General features: G+C 32.1%; 1 protein-coding gene across 1 annotated transcript; it reads right to left on the reverse strand.

The window, feature by feature from the left end:
• Nucleotides 1–10,758: 10,758 nt before the first annotated feature.
• On the reverse strand, nt 10,759–14,847 carry LOC110648882 (uncharacterized). The gene is made up of 2 exons (XM_021803246.2): nt 14,560–14,847; nt 10,759–13,176 (listed from the first exon to the last, which is right to left on the reverse strand). The coding sequence occupies exon 2, from the start codon at nt 13,059–13,061 to the stop codon at nt 11,112–11,114; it is 1,950 nt and encodes a 649-aa protein (XP_021658938.2). The 5' UTR covers nt 13,062–13,176; nt 14,560–14,847; the 3' UTR covers nt 10,759–11,111.
• Nucleotides 14,848–20,303: the final 5,456 nt, after the last annotated feature.

A 20,303-nucleotide genomic window follows, 5' to 3' on the forward strand; every position in this document is an offset into this window, starting at 1 on the left:
GAAGAAAGATGGCCGCACACATGCCTTGGTGCCCTTGTCACTATCACAAGCACATGAGGACCAAATGAGAATATTGAGGTCTGTTCAGGAGAGAAAAGAGAGTTGGAGAGAAAAATTAAGAGAGGACGAGCACAAGAGTGAAGAAAGTAAAGAAAAGAGTGATGGGAAAGAGAAAAAGAAAGAAGTGAAAGAAAAGAAAGTGATTGTAATGGAAAAGGGAGAGGGCTTGGGACAAAAGGAGAGAAGAGAGAAAAAGATGAGCTTGTATGTTGGGGAAAGGGAGTTGAGAGGAGCTTTGAGGGGTGGGATGCCATTGTGCATTCTCATGTATAGGGAGAATTATTTAAATGTTTCTGACCTTGACCCCAATCTTCCTTCTTCTGTTGTGTCTCTTTTGTAGGAATAGCAAGATGTGTTTCCAGATGAGATACCTTCAGATTTACCACCTATTAGGGGTATTGAACACCAAATAGATTTTATTCCTGGTGCTCAAATTCCTAATAGACCAGCCTATACACTATAAGAAAATATCGAAATAGAAACCGAATTTAGAAATGGAACTATATCGGTTTGTGATTTAAAACGGCTTTTGAAACAGAAACTGAATAGAAATGGTTAATTATGTCAGAGACCGATTAGCAACCGATTTGAAACTGAAATTTGAAACGGAACATAATCGGTTTCTAATTTTTGTGCCAAGATTTGGAGGCATATTTAACATCGGTTTAAAAACCGATTAAAAACCGATATTTGAAACTGAATTATACTCCGTTTCTAATTTAAATATTCAAAACTAGTCAATTATATTTAAGTCATATTAGAAACCGATTCTTGTCGGTTTCTAATTCCTACTTAGTTTAATTTAGAAACCAATTGCCTTTGGTATCAAAATAAAGGTATTTTCTATTTATAGTTAGAAACTGATTTATATCGGTTTCAAAATTAATATAATTTTTATTTTATTTATTAAATTTTAAATTAAAATAGAAACCGACACCTATCGGTTTCTACTTTGTATGTTTACACTTAGAAATCGATAGCGTTCGGTTTTAAAATTTATCTATTTTATGTTTTATTTTATAAATTTTAAAGTCAATTTAGAAACCGATTTTAGTCAGTTTCTAATTTATTTAAGTTCAATTTAGAAACCAAGATTTCGGTTTCAAAATAAAGGTGTTTTCTATTTATATTTAGAAACTGATTTATATCGGTTTCAAAATTTATGTAATTTTTATTTTATTTATTAAATTTTAAAGTCAAAATAGAAACCGATAACCGTCGGTTTCTAATTTTATATTTGCCTTAGAAACCGATAGCTTTCAGTTTCAAAATAAATTTTAAAGTCAATTTAGAAACCGATTCTAGTTGGTTTCTAATTTTATTTTTTTTAATTTAGAAACCGATTGCTTTTCGGTTTCAAAATGAAGTTGTTTTCTATTTATATTTAGAAATCGATTTATATCAGTTTCAAAATTAATATAATTTCTATTTTATTTATTAAATTTTAAAGTCAAAAATAGAAATCGATAGCTGTCAGTTTCTAATTTCTATATTTACATTTAGAAACTGATTCTAGTTGGTTTCTAATTCCTATTTCTTAATTTAGAAACTGATTGTTTTCGGTTTCAAAATGAAATTGTTTTCTGTTTATATTTAGAAACCAATTTATATCGGTTTCAAAATTAATATAATTTCTATTTTATTTATTAATTTTTAAAGTAAAATATAGAAACCAATAGTTGTCGGTTTCTAATTTTTATATTTACACTTAGAAATCGATTCTAGTTGGTTTTTAATTTCTTTTTCTTTATTTAGAAACTGATTGCTTTCGGTTTTAAAATGAAATTATTTTCTGTTTATATTTAGAAACCGATTTATATCGGTTTCAAAATTAATCTTGACCAGATTTATATCGGTTATCCAAACCAAATCTTGACCCTCTAATCTCTACTATAAATTGACCTTATTCTTTATAGCAAACCCTAACACTTTTTTCCCTGTAGTGTTGTGCCGCCTTGTATGTGCCATGTGCTCTCCCCTTTCCTAACTAGAGAAAAAAACCTCAAGAATCATATGTTACTTTTTTTTTTTTTCTGTTTTCTGGAGTACACCATCCCTCGAATCCCATCCGGATCAACCATAAAACCCAGGGGTCTATAAAAGCCAAGAACTCAGGGTTTTGAATACAAAGCAATGTTCACAATCCCCTTTTCTAACAACTCCTGTACAAGTCTCTTCATCACAGCTTTCCCTAATCCAATCCCCTGATATGAAGGATCCACCACTATGTCCCAGATGATGGCATTGAAAACATTGTCCCCTGTGGCTCTAGCAAATGCAACTAGCTTCTGGGTTTTCTTGTGCTCCACCTAGAGGAGTAAGTTCGTGCACTCCAATGCCAGTTTAATCTTCTCCTATTGCCAGTTTGATTCCCATATAGCAATTTTTTGTTTTTGGTTGACGGGGGAATTTTTTGAGGGTTCTCATTTGAGGAATTGTTAGGTTGAATGGGGATTGAGACAAGTCAGGCTAACAAGAAGGAAAAGAACTCTTATGAATTGGAGAAAGAAAAGAATCCAATTTTGGACCCGTATCCAAATCCGGAAACCAATACGAATACCAAAGGGAAGAAGAGCCAGCGACAGCACCATAAGAGGGCGGTGGTGGTATCGCCGATTGAAAAACTGTATGTTTGCTATGCTAGCTCTTTCACTTACCTTCTTGTTGTGTATTCTCCTTGGATCAAAGTGTTGTTATTTCCTTAATGTTTCTGCCTTTTGTTTATTCTGCCACTTTTCAATTTTATTTTAATAGCAATTGCCATTATATATGTTTTTATGGATGTGAGATATATTTGAAATTAATTATTTGGTCTGTTTGAAGTTTCTTTTTTAGCCATTTGTCTATAAAATTTACAGAATTGAGAATAGAGCACAGATCTTTGGTTCTGATTCTACAAAATTAACTTTATTGTTTTCTCATTTACTTTGTAGTTGATTATTTAATGGCTGCTTACTTATCTCTAGATAACATCAAACCAGAGGATTTTGGTCTAAGTCCAGAGATGCCATATTTTCGTGCACTTGCTACTGGGAGAACCCCTAAAATAAAATACCTTCATAACCATATATCTGACAAATTCTCGGTGCATAGGGCTTTGAGGTGCATTTATAGTAAATTTGAGACTTGGGGAAGTATGTTTTAATTTGGGTTCTCTAATTTTTCTATTGTTACAGATGGGTATCTTCTGCTTCCCGCCATCAGGTGTGATACCCCTTCATAATCATCCTGGAATGACTGTTTTTTGCAAGCTGCTATTTGGGAAGATGCACATTAAATCGTATGACTGGGTGGTTGATGGCCCTTGCAATGTGTCTGCTGTGGCGAATCCTTCTGATGGTGAATGTCTCTCTCTCTCTTATGTGTGATTATTCATACCTTATGTGTGACATTGGAACCTTATAAATAGAAGGTGCAAGAGCAGCTTTAAACCTTGGTAGAACGATGCTAGGTTACTATCCTGTTAGAGTGTTACCTTCAAAAAATGCCATACTTCTAGTGAATCCTACATTTCTGCCTAGGGTATGAATAACTTTGGCCCTTTTTGGTTGTGTTAGCTTATGTTTTTTTGTACTGTCTTAGCATGTACTTAAGGTTGCATGACACAAATGGCTTTGCCATTTTGCTATAAGGCTTACTGATTGCAGCTTGTTTCTTCAGACTTATTTAATTTTCTAGTTAATAATTCCATTAAATCTGCAGGCTTCTCAGGCTGAAGTAAAAAATTTCTTTGAATCAACCTGTGGTGAGGTGAGGGCAGAAATAAAAGATATCCCCTTCCCTCCCCAAAAAGAGTTGGCTGTAAGGAGCATTCCAATGTTTGACTGCCCTTTTTTTCTTGTATATTTTTTCATTCATAGGTTATCCGCTTGAGGCTTTTGGGGGATCATGTCCATTCAAGTCGCATAGCTTTTGTTGAATTTGCCATGGTGAGTTTGTGTTTACAGCACTTAAATGAGTGTAAATTCTGAGAGCTGCATTGTTATGGGAATTTTGCTTGTGCTTAGTTTTCCTTGTGCTTAGTTTTCCTTGGATTTTAATATGTCTTTCTTCATTCATCCATTTTTGCTTCTGTTTATCTGTTTGTTATCATAGCTACCTTAACAATATCATTACCATAACTTTTTACTGCATCTTTAATAGATTTTGAAGTGTAACATGAGTTACTCCTCTCTCCATGTGTGTGCGCGTGCGCGCGTGTATTGAATAATAGCTGCCTTGATGTAACAGTATTTGGCATTCATTAGTGCTAATTTGAATGAGCTTCCCTTAACAATATATTCTAGCTTATCATCTTCTTTGTGGAGGGGGTACAGAGGTTTGGAAGGTTGCTTGACTATTTTGAAATCTATTTTTAAAGTTTCAAATTTTACCTTGTTGGAGATCTAAGTAAAATTCAATTTTCAACATTCTATACCTAGTTAGATTTTACTAGGTATAGAATGTTAAAAATTGAATTTTCATATTTAAGTCCTTTATATTGAACTAATGGAAAGGGAATTGTCCTGCTTTCTATTTGCTTAAGAGTAATTTTGCATTCACTTTTACTCATTAAGGTGTTTTTCCTTGATGCAGATTATGGCTTTATCCTTGATTTGACTATGGGGCATAATTAATGTTTGAAGAGATATTATTATGGGACCAGAATATTCATGAATAAATATGGAGTGGAATGGTCCAGATCTTCTTGCTAGCATGGGTATTTACCGAGAAAATATGGCCAGACATGACTTGGTTCACTTTTGTGATATTGTAATCTATATTTGTTGTGATATAATTATCGCCCAATACTAAAGTTTGTAGGTTGGAGTCTATATTGGATTTATTAGTGTTTCAATTGCATTGCAAGTGTATACTTTTCTTTGCATATATTAAATTTATGAACTTCATAATTTAATAAAGATATCATTTTCTCCAATGTTTTATTTATTTTATCTATGATAGAATTTTTTATTTTCTTGTATTATTGAGATTTGATAATATATTATTTGCTTCAATATATAAAATAATGCATTAAATAAATAAAAATAAAAATTTTTACAGTAATTTAAAACGGATTAAAAACTGAATTTCATTTTTAATTTGAAATAGAAAAGTATTTGGTTTCAAAATAAAATGATTTTATTTTATTTTATTATGCTTAGAAACGGATTTGAAAAAGAAATTATGTTTCTGTTTAAAAATCGAATATATTTTGGTTTTAAAAAGTATTTTATTTTTGTTCCAATTAGAAACTGATTTGAAATGGAAATCCGTTTCAGATTATTAGAAACCGATATATTTTGGTTACTAATTTGAAATAGATTTAGAAACCGAAGTTATTCGGTATCTAATTTTAGAATGAAAATATCTGTTTCAAATTGGTTTCAGAATTAGAGACGAACGTCATATTCTGTTTTTAATTTATTTAGAAACCTACGAATTGCAAACCGACTATTTCGGTTTCAAATCGGTTTCTAATTGAAATTAAAAACCAATCTTCAATGTTTTGAAACCGAATTTTCGGTTGTTAATTTTCTTTTTTCTTGTAGTGATAGGAGTAGTCCATCTGAGACTAAGGAGCTTCAAAGACAGGTAGATGAGCTTTTGGCTAAGGGATATGTCTGTGAGAGCATGAGTCCTTGTGCGATTCCTGTTTTGCTTGTGCCAAAGAAGGATAGAACATATAGGATGTGCGTGGATTGTAGAGCTGTGAATAAAATCACTATAAAGTATCGCCACCCTATTCCTAGATTGGATGATTTGTTGGATGAATTGCATGGGTCTTGCTTTTTTAGTAAGATTGATTTGAAGAGCGGTTACCATCAAATTAGAATGAGAATTGGTGATGAATGGAAAACTGCCTTCAAAACAAAACATGGCTTATATGAGTGGCTAGTGATGCCTTTTGGTTTCTTTAATGCCCCTAGTACTTTCATGAGGCTTATGAATCATGTTTTGAGAGCTTTTATTGGACAGTTTGTTGTTGTCTACTTTGATGATATACTTGTCTATAGCAAAAACATTGATGATCATTTGCATCATTTGAAACTTGTGTTTGATGTGTTGAGAAAAGAAAAACTATATGCAAATGTGAAAAAGTGTTCTTTTTGCTTAGAAAGAATTGTGTTTTTGGGATTTGTTGTGAGTAACAAAGGTGTTGAAGTAGATGATGAAAAGATTAAGGCAATTAGAGGTTGGCCAACACCTAAAAATGCATCTGAAGTTAGGAGCTTTCATGGATTAGCAAGTTTTTATAGGAGATTTGTACCTAACTTTAGTACATTGGCTACTCCATTAAATGAACTTGTCAAAAAGAATGTGACATTTGTTTAGGGTAAAGAACATGAACATGCATTTGCCATGCTTAAAGAGAAATTGTGTTTTGCACCTTTATTAATTTTGCCTAATTTTGACAAGACATTTGAGATTGAATGTGATGCATCAGGTGTAGGGATTGGAGCTGTTCTCATGCAAGAGAAACGTCCAATTGCTTACTTTAGTGAAAAGTTGCATAGTGCCACATTGAATTATTCTACATATGACAAAGAATTGTATGCATTAGTTAGGGCATTAGAGACATGGCAACATTATCTATGGCCTAAGGAATTTGTCATACATTCTGATCATGAGTCTTTGAAGTATATCAAAAGCCAACATAAGTTGAGTAGGAGACGTGCTGAATGGGTAGAATTTATAGATTCTTTTCCTTATATTGTGAAATATAAGCAGGGCAAAGAGAATGTGGTAGCTGATGCACTCTCCCGCAGCTATAATCTTCTTACTACTCTTGATTCTAAATTATTGGGATTTGAGTATGTTAAAGAATTATATGAGCATGATGATGACTTTGCTACCATATTCCATGCATGTGAGAAATCTGCATTCCAAAAGTACTTTAGGCATGATGGATATTTGTTTAAAGAAAATAGATTGTGTGTGCCTAAAAGTTCTTTGAGGGAATTGCTTGCAAATGAGAGTCATAGTGGAGGCCTTATGGGGCATTTTGGTGCTGCTAAGACACTAGATGTCCTTCGGGAGCATTTCTTTTGGCCCTACATGAGAAAAGATTTTGAGAGACTATGTGTTAGATGTGAGACTTGCAAGAGAGCAAAGTCTAAGGTGATGCCTCATGGGCTATACACACCTCTACCCGTGCCTAAGCATCCTTGGTTTGATTTGTCCATGGACTTTGTCTTGGGATTGCTTAGGTCACAAAGGGGTCATGATTCAATTTTTGTTGTTGTGGATAGGTTTTCAAAAATGGCTCATTTTATCCCATGTCACAAAAATGATGATGCTACATATGTTGCTAATCTATTCTTTAGGGAGGTTGTTAGGTTACATGGTATACCTAGAACCATTGTGAGTGATAGGGATGTCAAGTTCTTGAGTCATTTTTGAAAGGCTCTTTGGGGAAAATTGGGAACTAAGCTACTTTTCTCTACTACTTGCCATCCCCAAACTGATGGCCAAACAGAAGTAGTGAATAGGACCTTAGTCACACTTTTGAGAGCCTTAGAGAAACAAAATTTAAAGTCTTGGGAGGAATGCATACCATACATAGAATTTGCATATAATAGGGTTGTGCATTCATCTAGTGGATACTCTCCTTTTAAACTTGTTTATGGTTTTAATCCACTTACTCCCTTGGATTTGTTACCATTGCCTATTGATCATGTTGCTTCATTGGATGGTGAGAAAAAGGCTGAAATAGTTAAAAAGATGCATGAACAAGCTAGGTTGCTTCTAGAAAAGAAAAATGAGCAATATGCATCTCATGCTAATAAGGGGCGAAAGCCTATGATTTTTGAACCTGGTGACTTGGTATGGATCCATTTGAGAAAGGAAAGGTTTCCTAACCAAAGGAAATCTAAGTTGCATCCTAGAGGTGATGGCCCTTTTCAAGTGCTTGAAAGAATTAATAATAATGCTTATAAGATAGAATTGCCTAGTGATTATGGTGTTAGTAATACTTTTAATGTAACTGATCTTACTCCTTTCCTTGGTGTAGAATCAAATTCGAGGACGAATTCTTTTCAAGTGGGAGAGGATTATGAGAATCATCATGGAGCACCACCACCCTTCAAAGGGGCAATCAATAGGGCAAGAGCTAAGCAACTTCAAGGCATGCTCATGGACCATAAAAGGATTTTCGGCTTAGGAGGGGAGCTGCATAAGGAAGGCCTAGCTTGCTTGCTCCAAAAATCTAAGTGTATCACAATGTGCTAAGCTGGAGCTTCCATTGCCACGTAACCAGCCATGTCAGATTCCATTGCCACATCACCAACCACGTCAGATTCCATTGCCACATCACCAGCCACTTTGGACATGCCTCATGCCACCTTGGAGTCCACTTGGCAGCCACCTAGGTGTTTGTAGGGTTCACACCACGTGGAGGGAGCTCATTGGTTCATTTGAATTAAAGAGAGCTACTTTTTGACCAAGTGGGCTCCAATATTCTGCCACCTTCTGCCCTTTTGCAATTAATGCTGCTGCTATCTTTTGTCTTTATAATTAATACACTTACTATTCTTGTTAGGATAGCTAACATGGCACAATTATTTATAACTTTTCTCTTAACAATTTTAGCTTGTGTTTCTGTAACCCTAGGTTTATAAGGAAGAGAATACCATCTTCTTTCTTCAGTTTTTATTTTTGTTGTACATGAAAGCCTCCCTTAGAGAGAGTTTGAGTCTTCTTTCTTGCTAGTTTCTAGAAGAATTAGAACTTAGGCAACTTGATCACTTGCCTATTTTACTTGATGATCAATGTAATCTCCCACAAGTTGAGTTATTGTGTTGACACTTGATCTGTTCCTCTTTGAAATATATATTATGGTGTTTCTTTTTCCATAGAGATTGCATCTTATTTTGTTCAAAGAAAACTTGTTTTGGTGTTGATGATTCTTGGGTTCCATTAGAGGTCTGCATCCTTAGACAATGTTCATTTGGGTGCTTATCACCGTGAAGGGAGATAGAAGCAATTCTGTATTGTTTGATGGAAGTATGCTTGCTCAACAACTGGATAAGTTAAAGGAGACGAAGTCGGAGATACTGAGCAAACGGTGGATGGACTTGTAGCCATATGCTGCTACTCATTGCAAAGCAAACGCCCATGCACAAAAGGTAAGTAAAGGTGGAGAGCTTATCACTTAGGTTTGGTTGTTGATGGCTCATTTTGGACTGGGGGACCAGTTCCAAATCAATGAGGGTCATGCAAGAGCAAAATTGATTGTTGTCAAGTAGCTGTATCAAATATCAATAGCAAAAATGAATCTTGTTTTAACCTAATGTATGCCATATTAATTAGATGGGCATTGCTCTTTGAATTATGTTCTCTATTTGATTTTTCTTTTCTGCTTCTATGCTGGCTGAATATAACCACATAATTTTCACTCAAATGTTGCATAATGGACTGTTGCCAGGCTACACTTGTTTCTGCAGGAAACAAAGTTAGCTTGGGAGAGAGGACTTCTAATCAATCGTCAAGACGCTATTAAGTTTAGGGCAAAACATTGTTCAAATCCTTGTTGATCCCAATACTGGAATACATATATTATATACAAGTGTTTGCTCTTTGTGCAACTAGACAGGCAATATCAGAGTAGCAAATATTGCACAATTCCTAAAACCTAAATAGTCGAGATTTCCTTGCATTAACAACACATTTGAGAAGAAATTGGAGTAGGTCTTTTCCTAAAGCTTTGGTGAGAAAATCAAGCTGTTGGCTTGTGGATATATGAGCTTTATGGGTGATCTTTTAGTTCAATTTATCCCAGACAAGGCTTGAAGGTACATATGAGACAGTGTAAAACAAATATGAGACACTCAAAAATATATAATAGAATGATGATGATTAAGACCAGAAAATACAACAAGAGAAAATAAGACAAAACAGACTGTACCTGATTGATATCTGATCCAGCTGACTTAAATAGAATAGAAAATTTTTTAGGAACAAATAGATAATAGATTATATTATTCGAAATGGAGAGTTCTTTTTTCCATTTATGCAGTGAAAAGTAAAACCAATAAAAGACCGTCTCTCAAGAGAGCACTGGCGACAACAAGCAGTCACAACTCACAAGACTTTATTTCTTGGCATATCCACTAAAGAATCAGTAAGCCAAGACAGAACAGATCACCAAAATTAAAAGAAATTGTCCAATTTTTCATAAACTACATGTCCAAAAGACCTGTTTCATTTGGTGTGAAAAGCTGGTGAAATGTACTCTAGTTAAAACATAGAATTAAAATTAACTACAGATATAACTCAACTCAACTCAACTCAACTCAACTAAGTCTTTATTTCAAAAAATTTAGGGTCGACTATATGAATTCGCTTTCTTCACTCTAAACGATTTTGGATTAAATTCTCAAAAATGTGTAATGCTTCTAGGTTAAATTCTCAAAAATATGTAATGCTTCTAAGTCATATTGTTTTGAATCCATATCATAAGGTGTGACAAAATTTTTACGCTGGTTGTCACCTACCGCAACCCTCCTCCTTTATCCGGGCTTAAGACTGGCTAAGCACAAACTATTTAGGCAGAGTTTTAAAATTAACTATAGATGAAGTAGGAAAAACAAAAAGGAAAAAAAGAAACACCTGAAATAAATGAGCTCACCCAACAAGTAACTTCGAAAGAAACTAGTATCGCTTTTTCATTTTTCAAACCATATTATATATATATATTCTTTTAATCCCAGTGCAACATAATGGAACCAAAATCCTGTACTAATAAGCATCATCTGGGCAAAAAATTACATTATATTCAGCAGTGATTACCGAAAAACTTCCTATCCATGGCTCTCCACCTGAAATGTGAAACGTCTACAGTAAAACATGTCAACTGTCATAACAGAAAAAGCCAGTTGATAAAAGCTTGATGGTGAGACTAGAGCCTAGAGATAGCAATTACTCTTTTCTCATGTACAGCATCACTGATTCCTATCCTGGAGGAGGAAAAGAATGGAATCTAAAGTAAATAAAGGGATAATTGATGACTCGGTGACTATCTCATGCAATTGTGTCACCTCATGAACTACCTTAAAGGCCCATCCAACAAACTAAACTGCATTTTTCTTGTTTCTGAAGCTTTCCTTTAGCAACGCAAATTTTTTCTTGCACTGATTCACAGTCTTCCCAGGAACAGCAGCTGCAACTCGCTCCCAACGCTGACTGGTTTCCTTTGGGAAGGTTTTTAGAGCCTGAACTAGTGCCCTTTCTTGTACAGTAGACCATGCATCTTGATCTGAGCTTGAAGACGACCCATTCTCAGCAAACCCTTCATCAGGATTCTTGTTATTTGCAGATCTACTTGAAGATTCCTCTGAATCATCCAACTTCATAGCACTGCTTCCAGGCCCTTGTTTAATTGCTGCTGATCCTATTTCCTCCCTAGTTGTAAGTGGAGATGCAATGGATTGTGCAGGCTTCCTCTTCTCAAGAAAAGAATCAAAAGCTTTAGCGGAGTCGGGCTTCTGGAGGAGGACAGTTTTTGTTGCCTTCAGAATTTCCTCAACAGATCTTCCCGTACCAATGTACTCTGAAATAACCTCCCACCGTCGAGATGTGCCTTTGGGATATTTCTGCATTCCTTTTCTCAGGAGCTCAATTTCTTCCTTTTCCCAAGGCTTCTCTTTCCTTTCAAAGCTGCTTAATGGGACAGTTCCATTCGATACCACAGTGTCATTCTGTTGTATATTTTTCTTCTCATCTCTTTTATTGCTGTCAGAATCATGACTTGATCCACTTGCATCTCTGAGCACTTTTGCTTGCTCTAGCACGTCTTTACCCTCCATCTTACCACATATATTCCTCAGCTGGTCAATATCCAATGACAAACAAAGATTTTCCACATCCTCCTCACCAAGATCAAGCAAACGCTGGGACAAAATAGTTGCTGAAAGTGTTCGAAGACGAGTTCGTTCTTTGCGCAGAAGTTTCTTCTCTTTCTCCTTCACCTTCTTCTGTTGTAAAGCAACTTCAGCAGCACGCCTTTCCTCCTCCTCTTTAAGGCGTTTCTCCTCTTCAGCAGCCCTCAAAGCTTCTTCCTCCTGCAACTTCTTTGCCAAAATTTTAGCTTCTTTCTTTCTCTGCTTTTCAGCTTTTTCCTCTTCCTTTCTTCTCAATATTCTTGGATCTCTTCTATAAGCATTGTCAACAAGAGTACGAATCCGTGCATATTCTTCCTTCCTTGCCTTCTCTGTGAGTTTTGCATTCTGCCTTTCCATCCACCTCTTATGTTCACGAGACTCAGCTTGCTCAATATCAAACTCATCAGCATGCGGGAATTCTCTCCAGCTCTTAAAGCTGTACCAAAAATCATAAAAGCTTTCAACTTCTTTCAAAGAAGTGTTGTCATCGCCAAGAGATGGAATTGGCTGGTTTACCGACCACCGTCCATTTCTCATAAAAGCAGGACCAAAAACCCTGAAGAAGTCCTGCAGTGCACAGTCGGTGGGAATTTCATCATCAAACTCATCTGTGGAGTCATAAATTCTTCTCTTTAGAGGATCAATCAAAACTTCATATGCTTCTTGGATGGATTTGAAGTGGCTCTCTATTTCATCCTTTTTTGCTTGTTTTGCAGCCTCAGTTTCCTCAGCAAGCAGAAGAGCAGCCTGTTTGTCAGGATGATATTTCAAAGCAACCTCACGATAGCTTTTTCTTATCTGTTCTTCTGTGGCAAGATATCTCAAATGGCCCAAACCTAACAAGGCATAGTGATCTTGTTGCTTATCTCCAGTACCAGATTTCTTTTTACCTTTGCTGCTATAAGAATCATATGATGGTATATATGCCTGTTCCTTTTCATTGGACACTTTCTGATCTTCACCATCTGCATCTTCCTCCTCACAGCCAAGAAGTTTGAGAGCAACAGCATGAAATGAGTGCCCAGCAGGTTCAAATTTTAATGCCTTAATTGGAAGGGAATTTGAAGAAACATAGACTGGCTGTCCATCTACAAGCTCTTGTGAGTAGGAAATAAGCCGGGATCCAGAGTGGACAGCCATACTGTTTACAACTGGTCTTGGAATTCAAGAATAATTAGGCCAATATCAATATCCAAGAACAGCTCACTCAACTCCAGAACCCTGTTTAACAGTACAGGTCCTACCAATAACCAAGCTGCACCAACAAGCAAATTTCAATCAATAAAATCCATGCAGAAGTAATTACATTGAGATATTATTCACCAAAATATTTGTAGCTATAACAAATTCTGTTGAACATTCAAGAAATGTGCCTCAGGCAGAAAGTGGCACCGGAGACAGCAAGCACAAGATTCCAGTGGACTAGAAATTTAAGTAGCACAAGTCATTGGGCAGGGTGCAGGGAGTAGTGACATTGGCACATGGTTTTTAAATAACAGCCGTTACGTTACGGCCGTTATTTATGAGTTTTTCAAGGGGCCGTTACCCTTTACCCGTCATTTAATGGAAAATGCTGAGTTGCATTGGTTACAGTCATTACCATTTCTACATAATGTTAACAGTAGTTATTTACAGTTAAGTAACGGTCACCACAGTTACCTCAATAATTCAACAGACAAAAAACACATGCATGCACTATTTTCTTTAGTTTTTCTCTTTTTTTTTTTTTTATTCTGTGTTCTAACCTTCCAAATACTATTTCAATCACAATTTCTCAAAAATTTCACCTGAACTCCCCCTTCTTTCTACTTATTTAAGGTAAGATCATTATAAATATTTCTATTCTCCACAACTTCTTCTCACAAAAGGTGAGTATTATTTGCTTTTTTTGCATATTTGTTGAAGAAAATTTTGTTTGATGTTAGGTTTATTGTTAAATTTTAGGATAAAGCATTGGCTTGCCCGATTTATAGGTTTATGTGTTTTTTTTTTTTTCTAATTTGAATTATTTTTCAGAATTAATTTGACTAAAATCATTATTAATAACATCTAATTTGATTTGATGTATTTATGCTTATTATATAGATATGAATATTAGTTTTACTTGTATCAACCAGTATCTACTCATGAACTTTGCATATTTTTCAAAAGAATTTGGGTAATGCCAGGCGGTTTCCCTTGCGATATGGCCGTTATAGGCCTGTTCCCAACAAAAAAAAAAGATATGGAGTTTCCAGCATCTTGATTCATTTCAACATGAAAAAGGATTTCTGAAAATAAGTTATTATTGGAGTTTAGAGTCTTAAAAAAATTTCCCATAACACTTTTTTTACCCAAAACAGATCAACTTATTAGATTGTAGAGAAATAGGCCAAATTTCCACATTCATCATTCTGATCAAGCAAAATAAATAAATAAATAAATAATCAAAACAAGACAATAAAAGATGTAATGTTATCACTTCATCGGATTAATTCATATTTGATTCACAACAAAAATAACAAAGGAAAGAAATAAAAAAAAAAAATCAGACAATTTTTCTCACAAATTCAAGAAATAAAGCAATCACCATCCCATCAAATTACGAGGCATCATAGCACAGAAGAAACAACAAAACTACCAAAAATAAAAATCGCACCTTAGTCCGGCGGTGGGCTTTGTTTTTCTTTTGTATTTTTTTAGTTTCTGTGAGAAATGATCGGTTTATGGACCTCCTCCGCGTGTGTCTGGGGATGGGCAAAATGGCCAGCGTCGGCGGTGATAAATGCGGTGGCCGGCAGCTTCTTAGGACAATAGAAACATAAAAGAGAGAAAGAGAGTAGGTTTGGCGGTGGACAGAGGAGAGGTGATTAGGGCGGCAGTGAGCACTCGGCAGACAAAAAGTTGGAAAGAGACGGGGAGATATAGAAAACCTAAAATCAAAAGTTGAGATCCACTGAATTGTACTCATCTAATGGCCCAAATCCAACAGTTAAAACTGGGAGTTTCTATTTGTTTTCTACAAAATAAATTTTATTTTATTAATAATTAGTACTAAAAATTTAAAATTTTTGTTTTATTTATAAGTATATAAGTCAGCTTCGATCAATTAAGTTATTTATATTTTTATATATTAATAAAAAATTTAATAATTATATTATATTAATTTGATAGTATTTAATTAAATTTAAAAAATTAACTGAATTAAAATTTTAAATTGATAATTTCCTTATTCATTAATATTTATGTATATATTATTGTTTTTTACAAATGGACATAAGAAACATTACCTTCTATCATACTACAAGCTTCTTTAAAGTCATCCAAATGATTGTCTACGTGGGTTCATAAGCATTATCAAGACTCCTCATTGGTAGAAGATGTGTGTATGGGTTTATAAGCGTTATCAAAACTCCTCTCAGTTAATAATTACCTGAGAATGATTATTGATACAGTAAGTCTTATATTTTCATATGTGTATATCTATCTAATAACAAAAAAAAAAATAATCGTTTACGTTTATTTTCACTTGTGACTTCTCATCCCCTTTAAGAAACTTTATTTAAGATATTTGAAGCATGTCTATCATATAATTTATAAAACATAATTATTTTATTTATATGTTTTAATTAAATATTAAGTTAATTACTTAAATTAAAATTTATAGTAACTAATGTTATAATTTAATTAAAATAATATAATATATAAATATTTAAAATGTTTTCATATCTGTTATTGTTACCATAATTATTATTATAAATTTTTCTAAAGTTACAAAATAAAATTTTCAAAATATGATAATTTTATTTTCATTGATAATTATATATCGTGTGAATGCAAATTTAAATTTTCATGCATATTAATATATTTTGTGCTAAATAATTTAACTATAAATTTTTTGTTGTAATATATATATATATATTTATTTATTTATTTATTTATTTATTTATTTATTTAGTAATGACATATAATAAAAATAAGTGAAATAATGTCACTAATATCATGACAAATTGATAATCAAAATGAAAAGGAAAATTTATAATTTGGTCCCTAAATTTTACTCTATATTATACTTTAGTTCCTAAATTTTAAAAAATTAATTATTTAATCACTGGGTTTTACACTATATTACATTTTAGTCCCTGAATTTTTAAAAATTAATTATTTAGTCTCTACATTTTACATTATATCATACTTTAGTCCCTGTAATTTTGTTATATAAAATAATTTAGTTTTGCTATTAATGAATAAAATTGCTGTAAATAATAAAATTACACGGACTAAATTATTATATATATTAAAATTAAAAAGACTAAATAATTTATTTATCAAAATACAGTAAGTAAAGCGTAATATAATGTAAAATTCAATGACTAAATAATAAATTTCTCCAAATTCAAGAACTAAAGTATAATATAAGACAAAAATCAAAGACTAAATTGTAAAAATTAAACTTTACATACATTACATATTAGCATGGTGCATGCAAGATTATCATATACACAAATTATATTATTTCACTGGCATTAGAATTTTCAAAGAGTTAATAATTTTTATGTAAATTTATGTTGTCTATAACTTCAATTTATAATATAAAACTTTCTAGATGTAACATATTTTTGCTAGATTTGTTTATTACCATGCCAACCTAATTAACATTGATATGAAAAAATAAACATAATCTAAGTATCGAGTTTCTCTTTTCTTTTTATCTCTCACTTTCTTTTTTTTCCTTTATCATTCTCTATTTAGTTCTCTTCATCATTTCCATCTCTTTTTCTCTCTTTTTCTTCAATCTCCCTCTCTATTTCTCTATATCTCTATTGTAATAATTTTTCATTAATAAATATAAAATTAAACAATATAAAAGTATCCCTAATTAATAGCGATATATTATCAATATTGATTAAGTATTAAAATTGATAATTTATTGAAAAAAAATCATGAGAAACTAATCATACTAGTTAGGAATTATTAGGGGTAAGCACTCTTCTGATGACCTGAATAAATCGAATCGAACTGTCTTAATTCGGTAATTCAATTTAGTTTTTAAGATAATTTGGTTTGATTCAATTTTACATTTTAAGAATTTTAGTTATTTCGGTTCAGTTCAATTTTGGAGGAAAAAATAGTTGAACCGAACCGAACTAAATTATTTTATTGATTTTTAAATTGATTTATTTTTATAAAAAATTTATGAATTATATGTAATTTTACATATATAAATTTGTTTAATTTCATTGATAAATGGTTATTCGGTTTAAACCAAGGTCAAAATCAGATCAAATAATTTGAAAATCAAGTCTAAATTAAAAATATTAAAATTCAAAAATCGATCAATTCAAACCGAATAGAACAAAAATAGAGCGATTCGATTTGATTCGATTTTTTATTCATTTTGATTTAGTTCGATTTTTAAAATATAATAATTATGTTAATTTAATTCTAATGGTTTGATTCAGTTTGAACCGAATGTTCAATCCTAAGAGTTATGGAAGCTTAAACCATAAAATTCACTTATGTGATTATAGTAATTATAACATTTATTTAAATATATGTAAATGATTATATATATATTAGTTGGAGTTCATCAAAATTTTTTAAATTAAAAATATTATTTTTATTTTAAAAGTTAAAAAATTAATATTGTAATTATATATACATTTTTAGGGAATTATAAATACTAATTCTAATATTATTTAATCTTCTAAATAATAATATTTATTAAAAATAAATGATATTATAAAGTAATAATTCGGTCAATTTTAGATTATATATTATGATTATTTATTTTTTAAATATATTTCCATATATAAATAGGATATCATATTTTTAATTAGTATATATAATGAAGCTTATGTGTTTTAAAAAAGTATTTAAGAATTTTTTAAAACAAGTATGTAAGGAATTTTATAAATTTTATTATTAAATTTGGAATTCAACATTAATATTATATTTATTTTTAATATTATAAATAATTCTACAATTAAGAATATTTTCATTCTTTCTCAAATTCCCCTCTCTTTTTTTTTTATAAATTAAAGTAAAATATTAACATAGAATATTTAAATAACGAAAATTTTAAAATTATTATAAAAAAAACAATGAAAATTTAATTCCTTCCTCTCTTTGGAATTTTTCTGAGCATTAATTTTATTTAGCTAAATAATATATAATTTTTATGAATTAGCTACATAAAGGTGGCCTTTAGATTTGTCGATGGTTATATGTTTTGTTATAATCAACAATTTAAAATAAAATTCAATGGTAAAATTAAAAATATAAATAAAATATAATTATAAAATAAAACTCATTAATTTAAATGCAAAATGAATTAAATTGATAAAATGTATTTATAAATAGAATTTTATTTAGTTTAGAATTGATTATTAAGTCAGAATGAAATTATAGATAAAATCTTTTATTAATAATTATAAATTATTAATAATTAGAATTGTAAATAATTTAAAAAATGGCAATTTTGTCAATTCACAAATTCATCAACTTATTTATTTATATATATTAGTTTTTAAAATGTATGCATTGCACATGCATCAAATTAATAAAAAAATCAAAATATAATATTAAAGTGCATATAATTATATTAAAATCATATAATATATCTAAAAATGAAAAGTCTACTTTTTACGTATTTTTTATTTATTTTGGTTTAATTTTTTATTCAATTATTAATAAAAAAATAAGAATCATATTAAAAGTGAAAATGAGTTGGATCAATATTGTTCATTTCTTATAATATCTTTTTTTTTCCTAATTTTTATTATTATCAATTCAGTTTTACAGTATGGTTTGAAAGAATCAGGACTATGCATAATTAATTATTGAAAGAAAAGTTTAGAATGAAAACAAATTCTTTAATGAAAATATAAGAGATAATATATATATATATATATATATATATATATATATATATATATATATATATATATATATATATATATATATATTTAAGTCTATATATGCTTGTGATTTTAAGCATTAATTTATATTAAAATTGATGAGATTTTTCTTTAATGCATGGGATATAGCTCATTGAAGAATCATGAGAAAATCAGTGGATTAATTAGCAAAATCTTGGAAATGATTTAATGATTTATTGATAGCATTTTATATATATTATGTATCTTCAATTATACGTATAGAGTTATAAGTATTATTGATGACATACAACACAAGTAAACAAAATATGGCCTTTTATGAGGTTTTGTATCTATGGATGTAACACCCTTGATTTTTTATATATTATTATTGGGCTACGTGTAGATATCCTCAATTCGCGGAAATTCGACAGTTGTCCGGATCTGTGAATTTCCGGCTGCATGGACACCTACCGGAAAAGTCTCCGAATTGGATCGAGGTTTTGGCTACCCCACCATTGTCAGGGCATCCCGAGCGTTCTCAAGTCGGAATTGGCAAAGGTAAACCCGAACCTTGCTTTTTCGTAATTTTCTAGTGCTTAAATAGGATTAAAAATCCATAAAATATTCGTGGTAACTTAGAAAATTACGATTCTTTTTGCAATAGCTTAGTAATATTTCTAAGGACCGCGGGGCAGAGTTTTATAATTTTTAGGGCTTATTTGAGCAGTTTTTGCAAAAATGATCAATTATAAGGACTAAATTGAAATTTTACATATTGTGATGGATGATTGATTTGATGGGCCCAGGAGGGGCTGTGTGACGTGATTGAGTTGTGGATATGTGGATTGTGGATATAGAAGTGTGTTTTAAGCCCTTTTGCAGGTTGGGTAGGTCCTAGGTATAGGGGAGACTCTGCCGGATTTTCGGCACGACTTAGGACGTATTTGGTCTTTTTTCTTATTTGTATGGAGTCAAATTTATTAAATGATTGTAATAAAATTGTCAGGTGAGCCGGGATAGCCTTCTTCCTCCGCCCAGCCGCCTCCGTGACCACCGTCAAGTCTGTGAGTAGAATATTAATTTTAATTGTAATTTCGATATTATTATATGTTCAAGCATGCCCATGCATCACTTATATGCATATATTTATGTAGTTAAACTCTAGGCACGATTTATGTTGCATTCATAACTGTTGATGTGCCGTGGATGTTGTTGTGGTAATTTGGAGCAGTGTGCGTGCGTTGGCGTGCGTGTGATGTGGTGTGGACTATGGATAGGACGGGGTAGTCACGGCTTGAGTAATTCGCTGGGACCCGATCCTTCGAGGGGTAGTCACGGCTTGAGTAATTCGCTGGGACCCTCGATTTGGTTATTAAGTGGAAGTCCGAGCTTGAGTAATTCGCTGGCACCAGGTTGGATTTAAGAGAGCTGTATAGGGGATCAGCTCCCATATGTTATGATTGATGCTACAGGGTGCGTGAGTGCTCCAAATTACCTTTTTGATGCTATGATGTGAATTTAT

The sequence above is a fragment of the Hevea brasiliensis genome, chromosome 15 (genome assembly GCF_030052815.1).
Source record: "Hevea brasiliensis isolate MT/VB/25A 57/8 chromosome 15, ASM3005281v1, whole genome shotgun sequence".
In the NCBI taxonomy this organism is placed as follows: domain Eukaryota; kingdom Viridiplantae; phylum Streptophyta; class Magnoliopsida; order Malpighiales; family Euphorbiaceae; genus Hevea; species Hevea brasiliensis.